Source organism: Halichoerus grypus, chromosome 1 (assembly GCF_964656455.1).
Source record: "Halichoerus grypus chromosome 1, mHalGry1.hap1.1, whole genome shotgun sequence".
NCBI lineage: Eukaryota > Metazoa > Chordata > Mammalia > Carnivora > Phocidae > Halichoerus > Halichoerus grypus.
This window is the reverse complement of record NC_135712.1, coordinates 102,002,955-102,021,807: the sequence shown is the minus strand read 5'-3', so window position 1 is coordinate 102,021,807 and position 18,853 is coordinate 102,002,955. Positions and strand designations below refer to the sequence as shown.

The following is an 18,853-nucleotide window of genomic DNA, read 5'->3' as shown; positions in this document are numbered from 1 at the left end:
GAGACACCTACGCGAGCAAGAGCCCCCGCCCGACTGGCGGGGAAGAGCGCGACGGCTGAATTAATCGAGATCAGGGGGCTCCCGGGCTCAGCGCGCAGCGTTAACCCTTCCAGCCCCGGAGGGTGACAAGGGGTGCTTGGAAGAGAGCCGCCGGCGGGGCGAAAATGCCCACGGCGGCCACGCACAGGCTGTCTCTGTCATCTTGGGCAGCTCCGAGCGCCCTGAGCCCGGCCCCGGCGGCTGGGCGCGCGGGGTTAAGGTCAGAAGCTCAGGAGGCCGCTCCGGCTGCGAGGAGCTGCCGCCTCCCGCAGCCTCGGCGCGCCTCGGGCTCCTCCTTCCGCCCAAGCGTGGCCAAGTGAGCACTGCTCCGGCCGCAGGTAGCGGAGGCGCGGAAGGCGGCGCGCGGGACCCAGCGGAGCGCCCGGGGAGGGGCCGACGGACACGCGGACAGACGGATCCCCCAACCCCCTCCCTGGACAGTAGCGACCGTCCGCGCCGGCCATGTGGGGACCCGGAGTCACAGCGGAGGGCCTGTCGGTGGCGCCGGCACCGCCGCCGCTGCTGCCGCTGCTGCTACTGCTGGCGCTGGCGCTGGTGGCGCCCTCGCGGGGCGGCGGGGGCTGCGCGGAGCTGGCGTGTGGCGAGCGGGAGCGCTGCTGCGACGCGGCCAACGCCACAGCGGTGCGCTGCTGCAAGCTGCCGCTGCACGCCTTCCTCGACAACGTGGGCTGGTTCGTCCGCAAGCTCTCCGGGCTGCTTATCCTGCTAGTGCTCTTCGCCATCGGCTACTTCCTGCAGCGCATCATCTGCCCCAGCCCACGCAGGTACCCGCACGGTCAGGCGCGGCCCGGGCAGCCACGGCCCGGGCCGCCGGGGGGCGCAGGGCCGCCGGGGGCCGCGGGGCCGCCCGACGACGACGACGACGACTCGCCCGCGCTAATGCGCGACGAGGCGGCCGCCGGCTCTCAGGACTCGCTGCTGGACAGTGGCGGCGGGGGCCGAGGCCGGGGAGGCGGCGGGCGCTCGGCCTCCTCCTGCGCCTCGGAGCACGAGCTTCGCGTGGTCTCGCCGGTCTTCCTGCAGCTGCCCAGCTACGAGGAGGTCAAGTACCTGCCCACTTACGAGGAGTCCATGCGGCTGCAGCAGCTCAGCCCCGGGGAAGTCGTGCTGCCCGTGTCGGTGCTCGGCCGCCCGCGAGGCGGCGGCGCCGGGCAGTCCGACGGCGGCGAGGGCCGCTTCCCGCTCATCTGAGCGTCTGCGGCGGCTCGAGGACCGCGCGGACCGAACGCGGCTAGGGGGGCTGCGGGTGGGACGCAACGACAGAAGTGGCCGCTGCCACCGCCGACTGCCTCAGACCCCGCCTGGCACCCGGGCCGAATCGCCTGTCGCCCGGCGCCTGGGTTGGAGTCACCCACACTCCCGCTTTCCCCCGGGATCCTAAGTTTCCCTACGTTTCATTCGGTTCAAGGAAACGTTAGGGCGCGCGGCGGGGGTGACGGCAGCGGACGAGGCTGGAGTGCAACTTCGAAGGACGTCCCCGCCCTCAGCCTCTCCTCAGTCCTGTGTTCACTCGTAAGTGCCTGCCTGCTTTCCGAATCAAAGAGAACACGTGAGCCCTTTAGTGCGTCGAGCGAAAGGCAGTAACCTTTAGGGATGAGGGGAAAGGACGCAGTTCCATCCCTCTGCCTCTCGCCTCGACAGGTCACGGTCTCCCAAGATGGGCGGAGGGCGAGGAGCCGTAGGGGCGAGCGGCGACTGGAGACTGCTGCGCGCGGTCGGGGAGAGCGGCACCTAGGTATGATTGAATCCCTCCCTCCCTTGCGGAGAACCGAAATAAACCCCCTTGGTATATTCCTGGCCAAGCATAGTCCCAGCTGATGGCTCACAATATGGCGGGGGGGGGAGGGGGGATACCCGTAATGTCCAGTTAGGTGCTGTACCTATTGAAGACACAGCAGTTAGGTATATAGAAGACCTTATTCTTAATAAGGTACAGTTGGACTTTGGATTTCCCAATAACTGAGAAGATATTTATATTTATTTGTCTTTTATTTTTATATTTTTACCATGTATTGAACGTATCAGGAGTGTATTTGTGCAATTAATGACAAGATAATCGTCTTTTCCTCTTTTTTAGGCCTTAATGGCCCGGGAATTGTCTGTCATTATTGTTTAATAAAATATTGGACATGATTTCATTTACAATGGGGAAGAAAAAGAGGCATGGGCAAAGGAGAAAACGTATGTGACATAAAACACATGAAGGATATCTTATTTTCGCTATTTGAGAGGAATATATTTTATTTTTAGTACTGTGGCATAATATATAACTTTTGTAATAACTGTACATTGTGTAGTCTAGGTCTTAATTGTATCATTCACCACATAGTTATATGTAGATATGATTGATACATATATGCCATACCATGAAGCATGATGTCATGTGCTTTGCCCTTTGTTTTGAAGTACATTCCACAACATGATGCAAAACATAAGAACTTGTGACTTCTCTTCAAAGCCATAATTGTGCAAGGAATGTACTGCAGAAGGATTTAGTCAGCATATCCTAAGAAAAACATAAATGTCGTTGTATCAGTTCTACCATTCTATGAAATGTTCTTTAAGCAAATGGTAATATAAAATAATATATTAAAACGCATTGTGTATAATGTACATATGCACATAGTCTATGTACAATATACATATTGTATACCATATAATTACTACAGTTTATGACTGCCATGAAAGGAAAAGAAGGAAAACAAAGGTTTCTCTTCTTGGGGAAGGATGAGTGTTACATTAAGAAAGATTTTACATGTGAACTTCACATATATACCTAGAAACATTGTTCTTAATGATTAAAAAAGTTTGACAATCCTGAGATTGTATTAGAAGAAACTGATCTGATTAATTTGAGAAGTGATTTAATTGTGAAATTAATTTGAGAAAATGATTAAACTTTTAAAAGCTAATAGAAAAAGTCTGACAGTTCTAAGGAAGTCTGAATTGTAATAGAATGGTTTACTCTAAACTCCTAAAAGCTAATGACCCTGTCATTAAAATCATTTGGAGTGTTATTAAAACACAGAAAAACATTAAAATCTTTCTCTGTGCAAATTGTATCAGATGTGTGACTATATGGCAATGCATTAAAATATGAAATGTGTATCTTTGTTATTTAAAAGCAATTTTAAGCTGTGTTTGGCAAAACAATAAGGAGTTGAGACTATTTAAATTGAGACTGGTACAAGATTTAATGAAATCACATCGTATTGAGTAATTGCATATGTTAATATTATTCAAACACTATAAATTTTAGTTACATGTGGCTATCAATACCACCCACCATTCAAACAAACAGGAAAGTTGCCATAATCTTTTAAATTATTTATCCTTTGGGGGTATTCTGTTTTAGACACATCTTAAAATTCACCCATATCTGAAACATCAACGTGAATATCCAGTACCAGTATATGAAGTATATCCTATATGTTGCTATTACTAGCATCTTGAGCTTTGCAACAAAATCTTGTAAAAATACACTTATAATATGAATCAAGTGTATTTCCCTTGTATCAACTATGGAACATTTCTCTCCCTAAAATTCAGAATGTCTACAATGTAATACTAGTCATGCAGTGAGGTTCCACTGAATTTTAAAGTTACAACAAATTTTACACTTCTTTTTTTCCTACACAGCACACAAGCTTTTATGCACATCTCTCGGTTAATAAAAATGAGTTTGACTCTGGTTTTTTTCTTGCACTTCATTGATTTACCAAGCACGATTTTGGGGGGGGGGAGGAATTCTTAAAAACTATTTTTATTAGTGGTAAATGAACATGTTTCATGGTAACACACATATATAACATACCCTGTTAATACACACACAACCTATGTGTTCACAATGCTAGAAGGCCTGGATAGAAACATTTTTAAAGCACTAAGCGTGGTATCTAGGTGTATCAATTTTATAGATTTCACCTGGAAGTTATTTATTATATAGAACTAGTAGAAAATAGAAATGTAGAAAACATTAATGTAGAAAAGTTATTCTCTCACCTGAAAATAATTTGTGATGAGATGCTGATTTTACTTATTTTCAATATTTTTTTATATAGGTGAGGGCACAGATATGTATATATATGCACATATTTACATATATATATATAATCATCAGTTGCTTAAAAGCATGACTGTTTTCTACTCATATTTTTCAATTATGGGTATTATATAATTATGTATATATACACACACACATATATATGAAATCAGTTGCTTAAAAGCAATTTGTTGTTGGTGTTCAATATCATAAACAAGGGAGAAATGTCTTCTTGAGATAGAATGATAGTTTCAAGAGGCCATTAATTCAACCATGGAAAATGGCTTTGGCAATTATGCCAAAGGGCATGAGGTGTACTATATAAGGAAAACAAGATTCAATTGTAAAGGCTAAAGGGAATATTAAGTAAATAACCTCAACAGTTTAAAAAGCAATAGGCCAAGTACCTCAATGTCGTACTTTATGTATACAGTTTCTCTCAAGTGTAATTAATAAAGGAAACAGTTCACAGCTGGAACTTATGAATATGGTGTTCAGATTTAAACAATGTTCTGCATTGATTTCTGTAAAAATTTCATGAACATAATTTGGATTTCCAGTTTGAAAGAAACAATGATGAGTTGTTTTATTTTGAGTAGCCCAGCATTAATCATCTCTCCAAAACTGTACATTACAGACAACCATTCAGTAATAGAATATTTGGCAAGTTTGTATCTGACCTTACTAGTTTACAATTTACTTTTTCACTCACCTTTCACCCATTGGGAAAAGATAGGAGGCTAAGGGACAGTATTTTATCAACAAAGAATGAATCAACAACCAGCTAATTGTAAAGAATTAAGATGTCCTTTCTTCCATAGAGATGGAAAGGATGTCTTTTTTTTTTTAATTTTGCCTATAAAATAATCAAATGTCAAATAAAACCAATACTTTGATTATATTTAAATACATATAGAACCTAATTTTATTTATTTTCTTTTACTTACAGAATTCACTTTTAATTTTACAGCAAAAATTTTACAATGGAGGACATTTATGCTTGCCATTGATCATCACTTTTTTTTCCTCTTCAACTTCTTAGCTAAGCACCTTCATTGTCTTGATCTGTCCTAGTTCTTATTTTCTTTCTTTGTATGTTGTTATCTTGCTTTGAATTTTCAGTATTTGTTTTCACTAAAACACATCTCATAGGACTCCAAGTTGCTCTTTTCTGTGATTTAATATTGCTCTGGCTATGGCTTGGTCTTTTGCACAAAGTTTCTTCTTTTGGTAAACATTATTTTCCAAAGTGTTCTTTTTTTTTTTTTAAGATTTTATTTATTTATTTGTCAGAGAAAGAGAGCACAAGCAGGGGGAGCTGCAGGTAGAGGCAGAGGGAGAAGCAGACTCCCCGCAGAGCAGGGAGCCCAATGTGGGCCTTGAGCCCAGGACCCTGGGATCATGACCTGAGCCGAAGGCAGACGCTTAACCGACTGAGCCACCCAGGTTTCCCCCAAAGTGTTCTTTGTTTTCTATTTGCATCTGCTTCTATTGGTTTCCAGTTTTGAGCCAGGTGGTTTTTCCTTTTTATCCACTAAAGGACTGTAAACATATTTCTTGTTACTCTTATCCATAGAGATTTTCTCTGTCACTGAGCAAATGATCGTATCTTTGCAGCTCTCTAGCAAGAATTTTCATTTTTCTAGATCTCAAACAATAAATCTTGATTTGCCTTTTAACTTTTTGCTTCCTCAGCTGAAATTTTCTGGAGGGATTGTCAGCACTTTTCTCCCTACTTATCCCTAAAAATGTGCTCTCTGCTATATTTATAAGAGCAAAGAATTAGACCCTTGCGTCTTAGTAGTGACAGGGACCTTATTTTGGCTTCCAAACCTCAAGTATATTATATGTCCGTTGACTGCTATATCTTTATGCTTCTAGATTTTTCTCACAGGCATCTTTGTGGTTTCCTCTGTGTCATTTTATCTGAGGAATGGTTAACTATTCTTATTCTTGCTCACAGACATTCTATTTGTTATACTAGATAAATGATCATATTCTATCTTTATAGGGAAGACCTTATTTGAGCCTCTAGACTTCAAATATAGCTTGATTTTCTATTGCTTGCTATCTTTGACATTCTTATGGATTTCTGCGTGGGTTCCTCTTCAACTTCTGTATATGGTACCACTGTTTTACTGGGTAGACTAGACGGTACCTCTAACTTTATATTTCTTTTATTCCTGCTTCTAGATGATCTCGAAGAATCCCTATTGTATTGTTTAAGATTTTATCTGAGGAACTGTCAATAGTTTTATCTTCTGTCTCTCATTGGCTACATTTGTTTCATCATAGAAAGGATTAGAATCCTCCAGATTTATTCCTGTCTTATTTCAGTTTGTGGGAATTTTATGTATTGACCAAAGATTTTACCAGACCAAAATTACTTTTGATTATTTTCCTGGGTCTTAAAAGTATCTTCTCTTTGTTTTTAGGTTCAACTTTTTCTTGCAAGGTGTTCATTGGTTTGTCACATTTCTCCATGTGCATAACCCCTGTTGAACTAGCCAAGTGATCAGATTCCTAAAGATTTATACCAGTTTACTTCTTCCTCTTATGTTACAGTCTCTTTTTTCCATAGCTTCATCTTCTGAGTTTTTCTCTTGGAAGCTCTTCACAGTATTCTTTTCATTTTCCTTTATTTGAAATTTTTCTGCTGCTAGAAGCAATGAGACTCCCGAGTTCTATATTAGTTCCGTATCTGTGTCTGTGATGTAGGGACAATGCTGACTCAGTTCTGCTCTAAAATTAAGTTCCTATTTCTTCCATTCATCTCTGCACATTATCTGTTGGGCTAGGCAAACATTTAGATTCTTGAAACTTTTTTGTTTTTTAAGGTAGATCTTGTTCTTTGACTAACTCTGTTTTGCAGATTCTTGGTCAAGTCTTCTACTTGGTTCTTTCCTTTAGGAGTTTTGACTGTTGGTGCCTGTTGGGTCTTCTCTGGGTTCAGTCTTTCCCACAGAAGTTTTCAGAAGTTTCCTGATTGTTGTAAGTTCAGTGGATTCACATTTCTCCCTGGGAGCTGTCCCGAGCTTCTTGATTGTCTTATATTCTGGGGTCCACCATTTGCTGTGTGGTTTTCCTAAGGCCCTTGGTTCCTGTTGAGTCTTCCACTGGGTCTCTTGACACCTGTGGGTGAGGTTTTCACCTTTTCCACATTTCCACTTGGGAGATGAGGAGTTCTTGCTGCTTTCGCTCTCTGGTTGTATTGCTTGCTTTGGTGTTTTTAAAAGCTTTTTGATGCCTTCAGATTTTCCACGGAGTCTGCATTTTCCTCATTCGTCCCCAGCCCTCTTCTGAGCATTCTTAGATTTTCTCATCATTCTGGTTTGTGTTTGGACTGTTCTAAGCTTTTTGTGGGCATCACAACCATTTATTTATTTCTCTGGTTCTGTTGGTGTTTGCAGGAATTCTTTGATACCTGCCAGGTCTTCCAAGGGCTCCCAAGGGCTCTGGTTTTACCTTAGGTGTTTTCAGCCGCCTCCTGATGATTCCTGTTAGATTTTCTACTGGTTCTGGATTCTGCTTTCAAGTGTCCTAAGCTTTCTGTGAAAGTTATCATCATTTGTTTGTTCCTCTGGGTTTATAGGAGCTCTCTGATGGCTGCCGGGTCTTCCATGGGTTCTGGTTTTATTTTAGGTGCCCTCGGCATTCCTGCGAGAATTCTTAGTTTTTACTGAGGCTGGCTTGTGCTTTGGCACACTCCTAAGCTTTCTGTGAAACTTAATACCATTTATTTGTTCCTGTTTCTTTTGGTGTTTGTTTGCGGGAGCTCTCTGATACCTGTCAAGTCTTCCACAAGTTCTGCCTTTTCCTCAGGTATTTTCAGCAGTCTCTTGAGTAGCCTGAGAGTTTCTACAGGTCCCGGATTCTGTTTTGGGGTGTTCCAAAGCTTTTTGTGGACATCTAATTTTATTTTAATCTGTTTAAAATTAATAATTTCATAAGTTAAAAACTGAAACTCATAGTACTGTGTGAGAGTTCTGGCAATTCATTTTGATAACTTCAATAACATTTCTAGCATTTCTAGCTCTGATTTAAAATTTGGTAGCAATTACATTGTAGCCGTTTTTCTAATGAGTAAAATATAAATGTGCACATTTTTAGACATAAGCTTGGCAGTTGCTGTGGGAGGTGGCACGCTTCACTTGCTACCATGATAATTATAACAATGATAACTATAATTCATTGAATGCTTACATATGCCAGGCACTGAGCTAAGCATCTTGCATATATTATCTCATTTAAAATTCATAACAGGAGGAGCTAAGGATTTTTTTTTTTTTTAAGATTTTCTTTATTGAGTGTGAGCACAAGTGGGGGGGAGGGGCAGAGGGAGAGAGAGAATCCTAAGCAGGTTCCGCTAGTGCGGAGCACGACCTGGAGCTCGATAAAATGACCCTGAGATCATGACCTGAGCCAAAATCAAGAGTCAGATGCTCAACTGACTGAGCCACCCAGGTGCCCCCAAAGGTTAGTAATAACGATCATTAACCCCATTTTACAGATGAGAAAAGTGTAGACAGAGAGGTGGAGTAGCGTGCCCAAAGTCACACGGGCGATAAGTAGAAGATCCAGGAAGCAGATCCAGCCTGTGTGCCTTCAGAGCTGGTACTCTGAACCACTGAACTTTCACCATGCAATTAACCGAGCCTCGCAGTGTATCTTAGCATTGTTGCTGCGGCTGTGGCCGCATAGCCTCACATCAGAATCACTCTTTATTTTCCACAAGTGAAAGAAGGTAGCTATTACTTGTCACTTGCTGTTTAAAAGAACTATTATTAAAAAACTAATAGAATCTAGGCCAGAAATCTTTAATGACCCAAAAACTGTGGAAATGCAGAAATGTTTTATGGGTAAAACCTGAAATGATCAACAAAAACAACACAGTTACTGTTTTTTTGCATTTCATTCAGCCAAGTCCTTCAACACCAAGTATGCCTCCTTCCTGGTCTGACTTTGTTAACTTTAAAATAGCTGGTAAATCTTGTCCAACATCTTAAAAAAAAAAAAAAGCCAGAAAGCTTTTTGTATGCCCAGAATAAAAAACAAGAACTGTAGAGTCTAACATTATCACTAAATCCTCGATGCCAGCTAATATGGAAACAGGAACAAAATAGCTTCCTAAATTAAGATTCTATTTATATTCTTGTGGTAGAATATGAGTGTTTGTTCAGACTTTATATTGAATAACATAATGATTTAGACTGCCCAGATGAATCTCTAGATGCTACATTTACTAGTTATGTGACCGTAAGCAAGTTGCTTAACTTCTCTAAGGCTATTTTCTCTTCTGCAAAGTGGGGAGAGTACCTACCTCAGCTGGGTGTCATATTAAGGTATGTACAGGTGTCATATTAACTTTACTTAAAAAATTGTCAGCTGGTTTTGGTTGAGGTGATACACTGTGGGTGAAAGCCTGGGTAGGAAAAGAGAAATGGGGTTTGGACAGGACAGAAATGGACCAGGAGTGGCAGACTAAATTATATGGGAAGGGTTGAGTGGGTGGATAGCTTGATGTCAAGGAGCAAGTGGAGTGGGAGACAGGTAAGAAGTGCTAGAAAGCTATGCCAGTAGAGTAGGAGATTGGGATACTGGATCTTGAGACTTCCCCTATAGAGAAGCTGTGGGTGAGGACAAAGTGGAAACAGTGGTCTTGGAAGTGGGTCCTGGAGAGTGGACATGAGGGCTTTCGGAGTAGAGGAGGGTACAGGTTTCTAGGGGGATAAAAGGACGGGTAGAGGAGAGCAAGTCAACGAGAGCAAATGCATGGCCTGATGGACATTGAAACCCACCTCAGGTTTGACAGAACCGAGTTTGATAGAAAAGTGTTTATATAGACATTTCAAATTTTTAACCTGAAGAAGAGAAAGCCAAGGGAATATAACTGTCATGAAATATTTAAAAGGCAAACTTATAGAAGTGGAATTTTTTTACAGGGCTCTAGAAGGTAGAACTTAAAGGTAAAAAAAAAAAAAACTACAAATACATCAATTTTTTCCATCTGTCCATCCACTCATCCATGCACTATTCATTCAGCTACCCACCAAAAAACAGATTTGAGGTCGTCTACAAAAAGGACACACAAAATAAGATCCTCCAAAAGTAAATGAAGGAACCAAGGCAAAGGGGAAAGGCAAAGCTGCAAAAAATAAGGTCATACCTTGGTTCTGAGCTTTTTGGCAGGAAATACAAAGAAAATGTTCAATTAAAGGATTCGGTGTTTGTAAGTAAAAACCAGACCAGGTGCTTGAGAGAAGCACGTATCTTCCTGGTACTGACAGTTGGAAGAAGTTTCTCCTCTGAGTTCTCATAAAGAAAACACTGTAGTGGCGCTTGGCTGCTCAGTCAGAATATGTGACTCTTGATCTTGGGGGTTGTGAGTTCACATTGTGCATAGAGCTCACTAAAAAAAAAGACACTGTAATGTTAAGAATAACATATTCTAACATATTCAACCATTTTTACACTAAATATGTTCCATAAGGCTTATGAACATTAGATCCTCACTATAGGCATAATATTGTAGCTCAGTACAATTTTTCAAGGAGTCTAAATGATGTAGTACAGTAACTCTTAACTCCTAATGCTTTGGTCCAATCCCAAAATAGGTTATATTCTAGAGGAATGGGTGACTATATAACTTTCAAATATTTCACCATAAATGTTATTTCCCTCAAGTGTTTTTTTTTTTTAAAGATTTTATTTATTTGTTTGACAGAGAGAGACACAGCTAGAGAGGGAACACAAGCAGGGGGAGTGGGAGAAGGAAAAGCAGGCTTCCCGCCGAGCAGGGAGCCCGATGCTGGGCTCAATCCCAGGACCCTGGGATCATGACCTGAGCCGAAGGCAGACGCTGAACAACTGAGCCACCCAGGCGCCCCATCCCCCAAGTGTTTTAAAAGCCATTTTGTTGCTTTTTTAAATTACAAAAATTATATTTAAACACAAACAGCGACCCTAAAGACTCTACCAAAAAAACCCCACAAAACTGTTAGATCTAATAAACAGTAAAGTTGAAGGAAACAAAATCAATATACAAAAATTATATATACTAATAATGAACTATCAGAGAGATTAAGAAAATCTCATAATTGTATCAAAAAGAATAAAATATCTAGGAATAAATTTAATGAAAGAAGTGAAAGATCTATACACTGAAAACTAAGACTTGGATGAAAGAAATTGAAAAGACACAAATAAATGAAATGATATTCTGTGCTCACAGATTGGAAAAACCGATATTGTTAAAATGTTAATTTTATCCAAAACAATGATTCAATGCAACCCCTATAAAATTCCAATGTCATTTTCCATAGAAATAAAACAAAAAAATCCTAAAATGTGTATGGAATCATAAAAGACCTAAATAGCAAAAGCAATCTTGAGAAAGAAGAACAAAGCTGGAGGTATCACACTTTCTAATTTCAAACTATATTATAAAGCTATAATAATCAAAACAGCATGGTATTGACATAAAAACAGACATGTAGGTCAATGCAACAGAATAGAGAGCCCAGAAATAAAGCCACATATATATGGGCAATTAATTTATGACAAAGGAGCCCAAAATATGCAATGGAGAAAGGGCAGTCTCTTCAGTAAAGGGTGTTGGGAAAACTGGAAACATGCTACATGCAAAAGAATGAAACTGGACCACTATCTTAGACCATACATAAATATAACTCAAATGGTTTAAAGACTTGAACATAAGACCTGAAACTATAAAACTCTTGGAAGAAAACATAGGGGTTATGCACCTAGACATAGGTTTAGGCAATGATTTTTTGGATTTGACACCAAAAGCAAAGTCAACAAAAGCAAAAATCCATAAGTGGGACTATATCAAACTAAAAAGCTTCTTTTTGGGCGCCTGGGTGGCTCAGATGGTTAAGCCTCTGCCTTCGGCTCAGGTCATGATCCCAGGGTCCTGGGATCGAGTCCCATATCCGGCTCCCTGCTCAGCGGAGAGCCTGCTTCTCCCTCTCCCTCTGCTACTCCCCCTGCTCATGCTCTCTCTCTCTCTGTATCTCTCTGTCTCAAATGAATTTAAAAAAAAAATCTTGAAAAAAAAATAAAATAAAAAGCTTCTTTCTGTACAGCAAAGAAAATAATCAACAAAATGAAAAGGCAGCCTACAGAATGGGGAAAATATTGGTAAATAATATATCTGCTAAGCAGTTAATATCCAAAGCATAAAAAGAACTCCTACTAGTCAATAGAAAAAAAAAATCCTATTTTAAGAATGGGCAGAGGACCTGAACAGACATTTTTCCAAAGAAGGCTTACAAATAGCCAACAGGTACATGAAAAGGTGCTCAAGACCACTAATCATCAGGGGAATGCAAATCAAAACCACAATGAGATCTCACCTCACACCTGTTAGAATAGCTATTATCAGAATGACAAGAAATAACAAGAGTTGGTTATGGAGGATATGGAGAAAAGGGAACCCTTGTGCACTGATGGGAATGTAAATTTGTACAGCCACTGTGGAAAACAGTATGGAGTCTCCTCAAAAAATTAAAAATAGAACTACCATATGATCAAGCAATTCCACTTGAGCGTATTTATCCAAAAGAAATGAAATCACTATCTTGAAAAAATATCTGCCCTTCCATGTTCATTGCAGCATTATTTACAATAGCCAAGACATAGAAATAACAGATGAATGGATAAGGAAATTGGGGTGTATATATATATATATATATATATATATGATGGAATATTATTCAGCCATAAAGAAGGAAATCCTGCCATTTGTGATAATATGGATGGAACTTTAGGGCATTATGCTAAATGAAATAGATGAGACAAAGATGAATACTGTATGACCTCACTTACATGCAAACCTAAAAAAGACAAACTCATAAATATGGAGAAAAATTAGTGGTGGCCAGAGTCGGGGAGGGGGGGATGAAATGGGTGAAGGTGGTCAAAGGATACAAACTTCCAGTTGTAAGATAAATAAGCATGGTGACTATAGTTCATAATAGTGCTTTGTATATTTGAAAGTTGCTAAGAGAGCAGATCTTAAAAATTCTCATTGCAAGAAAAAAATTTTTATAACTATATATGGTGATGGATGTTAACTAGACCTATTGTGGTGATCATTTCACAATATATACAAATAACAAATCATTATGTTGTACACCTAAACCTAATACAACATTATATGTCAATTATATCTCAATTTAAAAAAAAGAAACCACTTCCAAAGAAGCAGTGGACCAGGTCGTTGAGGCTCATGACCCCAGATCCATTGCTTATTAGGGCTGTAATTTCAGTTGAATTGTTTAACTTCTTCGTGCCTCAATTTCTTCTTCTGAAAAGGAAGCTAGACGTAGTACATCAAAGGGTAAAACTCATAGAGCCTCGCACCGAGTACAATCTATATATGAGGTGGTTGGCATTATCACTGCAAATGGATTTGAAAAAGAAGGGTCAAGGCTAACTTTGAGGCCATGAAGGGGTTTTCTGCATTGAGCTTTGGAGGAGTCTCTGAATTCCAGAATCTGTCAGAAGCAGAACTTTAGTACTTACCAAAAGCCTTAAAATATGCATAGCTTTGATTCAGCAATTCTCCCACTGAGAATCTATCCCATGGAAATAATCAAGGTCCTGTGAAAAGATCTGATTGCAAGAGATACCCTTTGAAGCACTGCTCTAACAGTGAAGTATTGAAAACTCCCTAATTCTCCAATAGTAGGACACTGGTTAAGTAAATTCTGCTCCATCATACAAAGAGACTTTCTGCAGCTTTTTAAAAAACATTTCCTTCTTTATCTCAGTGAGAGAGAGAGAGAGAGACCACAGGGGCGAGGGGCAGAGGAAGAGGGAGAGAGAAACTCAAGTAGACTCCACAATGAGTTCGGAGCCCGATGTGGAGCTCCATCTCATGACCCTGAGATCAGACCTGAGCTGAAACCAAGAGTTTTACACTTAACTGACTGCACTACCCAGGCGCCCCCATTCTGCAGCTTTTAAAATGATGTGCTAAGACATCTATTAATTTGGGAAAACATCCATGATATAATGTCATTAAATAAAAAAAAAAGAATAAAAGCATATTACGAATAAACGCGCACAGACACATAGGAGAAAATTCTGTTTTAAAACCCATATTTTATGCCACTATACTGAGATATTCCAACAAATGTATAGATCTTCCAGTCCTTTTTTGTTTAAATTTTTAATTACTCAGGTAATAACAAATACATCTTCCTTTTAAAAAGAAAACATTACAACAAAATCCCCCCCAACACACCCACCCTCAATCCCTGCCCACTCCTTCAACTTGAGATTTAACCACTATGTGGTGAGTATCCTTTCAGAATATTCTCTGCATATCTTTACTACATAGAGATGTATTCATAGTAAATATATATAATACTATTTTGCACCAAAGGTTTTTGTTTCTGTGCAATCTTATCACATGTGTAGGTTCGTGTAACCACCACCACAATCAAGGTACAGGATGGTTCCATTTTTACAGAGATCCTCATGCCACCCTTTATAGCTTTATAGCCACATGCACCCCCTCCAGGTAATCCTTAACTCCTAGCATCCACTAATCTGTTTTCCATCTCTATATTTTGTTATTTTAAGAACATTATATAAATGGAATCATACAGTAAATAACCTTTTGAGATCGATCAGCATAATTCCGTACAGATTTACCCAAGTTGTTGTGTGTAGCAATAGTTTTAACTATTGAATAGTATTTCATGATATGGACGTATCACAGTTTGTTAAACCATCCACCCACCGAAACATCTCTGCATTGTTTTCAGTTCTCGGCTATTATGAGTTGAGCTACTATGAACATTTGTGTACAGCCGTTTGCATGAACATAAGTTTTCATTTCTCTGGGATAAATGCCCAAGACTGTAATTGCTAGGTTATGTGGTATGTGCATGTTTAGTCTGCAAGAAACTGCCATACTCCTTCTGTTAGTGGCTGTAACATTTTATGTTCCTACCAGCAGTATATGAGTGATCCAGTTTCTCTGCATCCTTGCCAGCATTTGGTGTTTATCACCAGTTTTTATTTTAGCCATTCTCATTGTTGAAGTTTCAATTTGCATTTCCCTCATGACTAAGATGTTGAACACTTTTCATATGCATTATTTGCCGTCTGTATATCCTCTTTGGTAAAATGTCTGTTCATATCTTTTGCCCATTTTCTAATTGAATCGTTTGTTTTTTACATTCAGATTTGATAGTTCTTTAGATATTCTGGTGCAAGTCTTTTGTCAGATACAGGGTTTGCCTACTTTCTCTTAGTCACTATTTAAGAGTCCATTTCTGTTTTTGTCAAAGTTATACATGCACAGATTTAAGTAGACAAATAGTTCCATGAGAACTGCTGTGAAAAACAGCAGGACTAAGCTCCTTCTTCTCAATGTCCCTCTCTCTTCCTAGAAGCAGCCACTTCCAGCTCTTTTAGCTGGCTCTCTTTCTATTTATTGCCACATCACTAAATAGCATGTTTATTATTTCCTGATTTTTTTGTTTTTGTTTTTTGGCATTATTGCCTTTCCACTATGAAAAAAATGAAGATTTTTCTTCTTTTTTTACCTTCCATTTATTCCCCTCCAACATATGTACCCAATTCCTCCAAAATAAACCCACAATCCCATATCCCCAATTCTAGATCCAAAACATTGTTTCATAATTCACACAGCCTGAACTCATTTGGCAGTAAAACGGATGAGAAACTACTTCTAATTTTTATTGCTTAATGTAAATATTCATATTGAGCTGCAGAACTATTGATATGTTTGATTAGGGAGTGATAGCTAAGACCCTTCTAGGGATGTTCTGTAATAAACTATCTATTTTCAGTATTACAAAAATTTTTGAATATCCATTGTGTTTCTTAAACAAATTTGAATTTTTTTAAAGATTTTATTTATTTATTCGTCAGAGAGAGAGAGAATAAGCAGGGGGAGCGGCAGGCAGAGGGAGAAGCAGGCTCCCTGCTGAGCAAGGAACCTGGTGCGGGACTCAGTCCCAGGACCCTGAGATCATGACCTGAGCTGAAGGCAGATGCTTAACTGACTGAGCCACCCAGGCATCCCACAAATTTGAATTCTGAAACATATTTGGCCCAAGGTTTTCAGATATGGGATTATGGGCCTGAATAATTATAATATGGTTAGATAAATATTCAGTGTTTACATTATTATGACTATGTAAATAAATTCTATTCATGGGTAAGCCATGTTATATATGATTTGATACTATTAATGTCAAAACCATGCAGAATTACTTTTATAGACTAGCACATTTTTAAATTATGTTAAAGAAGAATAACATAAGCTCATAGAATAGGAATTTTATTTGATGGTTTTCCTATATGTTATTTGGCAGAAATTTAAACTGAACATTACTTCCTTGAAGTGTTTGCTCAAATTGCACCTTCTCAGTGACAGCTCCCTTTACACCCTATTTTATTAAATTATTTTTTATTTTATTTTATTTTCAGAATTCAAAATCCTTTTAATAACAAGGCAGGATCTGGGGTTAGGTTTTGTAGCTGTGACTGGTCCTGCGGCCTCTGGCTAGCTCAAAAATGGGAGATAAGCTTACAGCCACTTTATACTTGCCTTATTTCCAAAGAATTATAAAGTGTTTCTCCAATTAAATATTTTAATATGAATGTTACTTTACAGTAGAAGTTATTAGACTAGAAGAGCATTTTCAATCATCTAGAACATCCAGAAACCTCTGAAAAGTTGAATTGCTCTAAATTGTTTTGCAATCATGTGTGTTAGAAATGACTACATTTTAGGGGAAGAATGAAGGGGGGGAAATCGGAGGGGGAGAAGAACCATGAGAGACAATGGACTCTGAAAAACAAACTGAGGGTTCTAGAGGGGAGGGGGTTGGGAGGATGGGTTAGCCTGGTGATGGGTATTGAGGAGGGCACGTTCTGCATGGAGCACTGGGTGTTATGCACAAACAATGAATCATGGAACACTATATCTAAAACTAATGATGTAATGTATGGGGATTAACATAACAATAAAAAAATTTAAAAAATTAAAAAAAAAAAAAAAAAAGAAATCACTACATTTTAAAAATTACACACAGTGCATGGTGAGCATATGATGGCCAGAGAGAGATGTCCTCCAGCAGCTCAGGCCAAGTTGTGGGGACAGAGTAGCTTTAGAGGGAAGCAGACAGAATGAGAAAATGACTTTGTTACAGGCAATATAAGGCTGTGAAAATCATAAATTTTTTGGCCCAAAAGTCATTGACCACTGAGCAGGAGATACTGATAATATATAGGCTGTGGGCAAGGGGAAGGTAAAGATGGGTCTCTTTAAAAAAAAGAATTGCTTCATCACCTTCTCTTTGGCTTCTGCAGATGGTGTTCAAAGAAATCTGACAAGTGATTTTGCTACAATTCTATCTGCAGATCAAGAAATCTGCAAAACAAATAAAAAATCCATATATTTTTATTATGGATATTACCTTTTTATATAGTAGACCTTGTAAATTCTGATCTTTTTCAGTATAAGAATTGACAAGAAAAATATGTTTGAGGTATTTAAACAGGATTTATGTAGCATACGTTTTCAGAAATGAATGTATTTTCTCTAAGTACAAAATGACAGATATTTGAAGATATTCTTCCACTGATACTCCTGGTAACTGTTTGCTATAGTAAACCATTTTCTAAAATATGTTTGCTTTAAGACTTGCTTATTTTTTATTGTAACTTATGTTCCATATTTCATTTATTATAACTTATGTTCCATGTACCGTAGTCTCTGTGCCAAAGCATTTTTGGAGGGATCATCATGCCCCCAAAATATCACTCATCTGTAAAGGGGCCAGACCCCACGCATTCTGTATAAACAATCTTCTTCATTTGATGGTTATGAAATACACAAAATATTTATATATACATAAAAAAAAGCGCTAAATTAGATCAAATCCCCTAAAATGTATTAAATTATTAGTTTAAACTAACCAAGAAGCTTCTATAATAGATATTTTTTTAAAGTGTAAGACAAAAGAACATAAATACACATTCAGTATGACTGTGAAAGTGATGTTGTGATATAATAAAGAATATCTCTGGTCTTTGTCCCTGGTTTTTGGCCCAGAGCTTCCAAAGCCCTTGGAATTTCTTGAGAGATGGGAGTGTGTTATGCTAATAAAGTGACTCTAGGAGCCTTTAGTAGCTCCAGGGTGGGTGCTAGTTACTAGAAAAAGCAGCCAGGTGATTAGAGGGCTAGACCCTTCAGCCACCTTGCCTCCAGGGAGAAGACAAAGGCTAGAGATGAATCACAGGACCAGTGATTTTTTTTTTTTTTAAGATTTTATTTGACAGAGAGAGACACAGCGAGAGAGGGAGCACAAGCAGGGGGAATGGGAGAGGGAGAAGCAGGCTTCCCATGGAGCAGGGAGCCCGATACGGGGCTCGATCCCAGGACCCTGGGATCATGACCTGAGCCGAAGGCAGACGCTTAATGACTGAGCCACCCAGGCGCCCCAAGGCCAGTGATTTTATCAAGAGTGCCTGTGTAATAAAACTCTGATTTAAGATAATAACAACCACAACAAAACCTGGGACATTGAGACTGGGAGAACCTTCCTGGCTGGTAAACACATTGATGTGCTGGGAGAATGATGGAGAGGAGAGGGCAGAGGAATCCAAGAGTTGGTGGGATTAAGGTGACAGGCTGGACCAAAACTGATATATTTGAACAAGCTTTATGTGAAGTGGCTATGA

At 39.6% G+C, this 18,853-nt stretch overlaps 1 protein-coding gene across 4 annotated transcripts in view; it reads left to right on the top strand.

Moving 5' to 3' along the window:
• The first annotated feature begins 303 nt into the window (after positions 1 to 303).
• Positions 304 to 18,853, top strand: part of C1H3orf80 (chromosome 1 C3orf80 homolog) — a 78,299-nt gene continuing 59,749 nt past the window's right edge. Inside the window, exons 1-3 of one of the 4 annotated variants that reach the window (XM_036117239.2) lie at positions 304 to 1,572; positions 1,702 to 1,795; positions 2,138 to 3,751. In XM_036117239.2, the coding sequence (XP_035973132.1) occupies positions 502 to 1,251 (750 nt within the window). In that variant the 5' untranslated portion in view covers positions 304 to 501 and the 3' untranslated portion in view covers positions 1,252 to 1,572; positions 1,702 to 1,795; positions 2,138 to 3,751. Of the gene's footprint in view, positions 3,752 to 18,853 lie in introns of those variants that run through there. The other 3 variants (XM_078069944.1, XM_036117236.2, XM_078069942.1) reach the window with 3 other exon arrangements.